The sequence below is a fragment of the Psammomys obesus genome, unplaced genomic scaffold (genome assembly GCF_907164565.1).
Source record: "Psammomys obesus unplaced genomic scaffold, mPsaObe1.curated_primary_1811, whole genome shotgun sequence".
In the NCBI taxonomy this organism is placed as follows: Eukaryota; Metazoa; Chordata; class Mammalia; order Rodentia; family Muridae; genus Psammomys; species Psammomys obesus.
Window position 1 is genome coordinate 19,185,531 of NW_026590062.1, and position 4,430 is coordinate 19,189,960.

The window sequence follows — 4,430 nt, forward strand, 5'->3', positions numbered from 1 at the left end:
AGGAAAGGAGACAGAAAGGGAATAAAGAAGGGGAGGAAAGGAAAGAGAGGAAAGGTGAGGGAACGGGAGGGGAGGAAAGGAGAAGGAAAGGGAAAGAAATGGAAGAGAAGGAAGGAGAGGGGACAAAATCAGGAGAAGGGGAGAGAACTATGAGGTAAGGACAAAGACATGAGGATCATTGGGGCTCACGGGCTGTCGGCCCAGCTCCCAGACCATTGACAGACTGTCTCAAGACTGAGGATGATGGAGCAGGACAGTTAGCATCATCTGGCCTTCATGTGTGCACATGGATATATATACCCCCTCACACACACATGCATAGACATTGTACACACACACACACACACACACATGCAAAAGAAATGAAGCCCATGTCTCAAGGTGCTGCCTAGAGTCCCTATTTGGAGGAAATCAGTGTACTGATAGTGCATGGCCTCCCACAAGGTTGTCACCCACAGAGAACGGGGTCTGAGAAATCCTCCATCTGAGCATCGAGGCACCAACACCTCAGCTGTGACCTTAGGAAGAAGATAAAGAGGAGGGATCAGAATGAGGGGGAAGGGAGAGGACTATGAGCCAGGAGGATCATCTTTCAATTATGCAAACTCTGCTCTGATTTCAAAGATCCTAGCATTTCACACTCCATATTCCTCCACACAGACACCTCTGGAGGAGGAGCCTCTCCACTTGTTCCTCATGCTGGCCCCTCCTTGTCTCCTCAGCATCCCAGCAGGAAGGGAAACCACACCTCAAAGGACCACTGACCAAAGAGCTTCACAGCAGAACCCATGTGTCTGAATCCTCTTGTGTCATTAGCTTTAGGGTTTGCTTGCATTATTTTTAGCAACTGAAAATGGAAAGGGGAATTTAAGGCTGGGACATTGAGCTAGTTTTGCAATCAAACTCCCTATCCAGAGTCTGCTATGGTTCGCCTCTCTTCCACCCTTCAAGGAAAGAGACAGTGCAGACTTTGCAGTTCAGCAGGGCTGTCTCATGCCCTGAACATGAGCACCAGGCACTAGGCTGTGGGTCAGAAAGGGGAGAGTCCAGATGGTCTTTGGCTCAGGAGAAGATGGCTGATATCAGCAGCCTGTCTGCGGCAGGGCAGAAATGGGAAATTGGGGCCACACAATAGATTTCTTCTTGGCTGACCCTCAGCCCTGCTCTGGTAGCTTAATTTTAAATTTAAGATGGAAAGTTGTCTCAGAGAGGAGATACCTCCATCTATCCTTGCCTTTGCTGACATTTGGAAGCTCAACTCTCCCAGGGGGGAGATGTGGGGACCCATGCCCTTTAGAAGAAGAAGTAACAGTGACTAGGAGCTGTCACAGGCGGCCCTCAACCTCTCCACTGGGGCAGAAGGGCACAGTCCAGCCCGGCCATCTTAGCAGATGACTCACACCACGGGTCAGCAGAATGGACCTATCCGGTGGGGTCAGGTGCCAGGCTGCTCTGCATGGCTTTTGAGGCCTCATTGTGAGGAGCTTTCAGGCAAAGAAGGCTACATTGCCATTCTCTTCAAGTGCCAGCTGAGGCACTTCGAATCCCGTGAGCCTCTGCATCCCTCGGGGCAACAATCCATGTCTTCCTGTTAGCTGGCGTTCCAGAGGTTCAAGGATGCTATGTGCCTTTCCTAGGAGTGTCCTGAAAGGTGAAGGAAGGCTGAGAGCTGAGTATGGAGTTCAGTTGGTGTTTGTCCAGTGTGCTAGGTTTGAGCCTCAGTACCATACAAACCTGGTGTGGTGGTGAATAGTAATGGCACTTGGGGGCAGACACAGAAGTTCTAGGTCAGCCTAAGGAACATACTCTGTAAGAAGAGAGATGCAGGCGGTAGGGGAGGGTGAGGAGGAAGAAGAGGAGGAGGAAAGGGGGACAAGGCTCAGTAGTTGAGTGCTTGACTAGTATGTGTGAAACCTTAGGTTCTGTCCCTAATTCCATTAAGAGAGGGAGGGGAGAAGGGAGGAAGAAAAATTATTTTTTTTGTTTTTCTTGTCTTGGTAGCAGAAGCCTGGAATCGGCAATATTTAGAGACACTCACTGTTTAACACAGGCTGTCCTTGAACTCGTCGTAGCAATCCTGCTGCCTCAGCCTCCTAGTACTGAGGTTTACCAGCATGGCCACCTCATCCAGATGCCTGACAAAAACAGCTTAAAGGAAGACATTGTTGCTTTGGCTTGTGGCTTCAGAATGTTTCCATCCACCGTGTCCAGGAAAGGCACGATCCAGCAATTCCATCTAGGGTTGTTGAGCAAGGAGCAGTGGCTTGTCCACACAGAACTGACAAGGAAGCTGAGAATGCAGGCTCAAAGCTGATCTCACCTTCCATGCCCTGCCCCTACGGAGCCGCTTCTGCTCCACAGCCTTCGGGACAACTCCACCAGCACTCAAAACAAGAGCCTGTTTTTTTGGGTGGGGGTGGGGAGACTACTTTTCAGTTTCAAACTACAGCCCTGAATATATGTCCAGTTTTTGTTTCTGTTGCTGTGATAAAACACCTTGACAAAAAGCAACTTAGGGGAAAAGGATAACCTGGAATTGCAGCCTATCGTTATGGGGAAGTCAAGGCAGGAGCGGAAAGCGAAGCGCCTCGTGACATCACTTCTAGTCGAGAAAAGAGAGAAATGAATGCATGCATGCCCATTAGTGCTCAGTTCTCTTTATCCATCCGTACACAGTTTAATGCCCAAACAAGGAAAGATGCCACCCACCGTGGGCTGGGTCAGCCCACCCCAATTAAGGCAATCAAGACAATTTCTCAAAGAAATTGCCTACAGGCTAACCTGACCTACATAGACCCTTGTGGAGACCCTCCTTATAGGTGATTCTAGACTGTATCAGTTGACAATCATAATTATCACCGCGTGAAGCTGGAGAGGTGGCTCAGTGGTTAAGAGCAGTGGTTGCTCTTCCAGAGGAGCTGGGTTCAATTCCCAGCCCCATATGGTGGCTCACAGCTGACTGTAACTCCAGCTCCAGGGGATCTGATGCCTTCTCTGGCCTCCATAGGCCCTGCATGTACATGGTATACATACATGCAGGCAAAACACCCATACACATGAAAGAAATTTAAAATGTTTCCGATATTTTGAAAACTGACTACAACGTACAGCATTTATGTGTGAACCGAAAGCACTACTTCTTGTATACAGTGTGTGGGAGGCTTCCCCACACAGGCACGGAGGTGCTCTTGAGAAAGGTTTTAGCAGCATTATTTACAGACGCCCAGGCTGGACACACTCCAAATGTCTGTCAGCGCTGGATGGATAGAACAGGTGCTGGACGGAATAACCAGCCATGTGTGGCTACTGCAAAGCCCTACGATGAAAGAAGAGAAATGCCCATTTCCCACTGGTCTACACAAGCCAGTCTCAAAAACCACGGCATCAGGTGAAAGAAGCAAGTGTCAAGAGTCACACTCAAACTTGCCCAGGGAGCAGAAGGAGGTACACCTGCACCCCAGAGCTGGCGATGGAAGCAAGAGGGTCGGAAGATCATCATTCCGGTACATGAGGGCTTAAGGGCCAGCCTGGGCCACATCAGACTGTTTTTAAAAAAAAATATCACATACACATACACACGAGGGGCGGGGGGGAGAGGGAGAGAGATGGGGTGGGAACAAACTATTTGTTATTTAACATTAGATTAAAATAAAAAAATCTGAAAGACTGAAAACACAATTCAGTATCTGTTTTCTCTGGAAAATAGGGATACCAATAGATATCATTAGAGAAGGCGTCCTAGTGGCTGTGTGGAATAAGTAGGTTTCCATTTGTCTCTCCTGCCCCCCTTTTGCAGTAGTAAAGACTGAATCTAGGTCTTTGCATATTCTAAGCAAACTCTCTACCACTGATCCACACTCCCAGCTCCTCACTGGGGGATTCTAGGCAGGGGCTCTACCACTGAGCCACACTTCCAGAACTTCACTGGGGGATTCTAGGCAAGTGCTCCACTGAGATACATCCTCAGCCCTCTTTTTACTTTTATTTATAAGGTTCTCAGGCTAGCTCTGAACGCTGTAATCCAGGCAGACCTTGAACCTGCTGTCAGTGATAGAGATCTCTTTGAGGCTTTTCTAGATGGTAGGACATGTCTAGAGTGTGACAAAGTCCCACAGGATGGCAGTGACTTAGCCTAGAGAACATGGAGAAAGACAATGAAACCGCACAGAATAAAAGTGGCCAGAACTTACAGGAAAGGAAGACAGACTCTTAGGAGGTGGCCCACAGTGACATGGATTAACCCATCCCCCAAATATTTTCCCTCCCAAAGGTCCTCTGCAGTGATTCTCAACCTCTCACTAGAATTGAAGTCTTAGACAGGGCTATCTGCTTGCTGTCAAATTCTTGTAACCCAATTCACTATTGTGAGCTGCCATTAAAAAGCCTGTCAGGACTTGTTAGATAGCAGAGGTCACTGAGGGGGAAAAAAA

General features: G+C 48.5%; 1 protein-coding gene across 1 annotated transcript in view; it reads right to left on the bottom strand.

Annotated features, from left to right (window-relative positions):
• Nucleotides 1–1,487: 1,487 nt before the first annotated feature.
• Nucleotides 1,488–4,430, bottom strand: part of Auts2 (activator of transcription and developmental regulator AUTS2) — a 1,016,386-nt gene continuing 1,013,443 nt past the window's right edge. Inside the window, exon 8 of the mRNA XM_055606033.1 lies at nucleotides 1,488–1,644. Coding sequence (XP_055462008.1) covers nucleotides 1,488–1,644 — 157 coding nt within the window. The remainder of the gene's footprint in view (nucleotides 1,645–4,430) is intronic.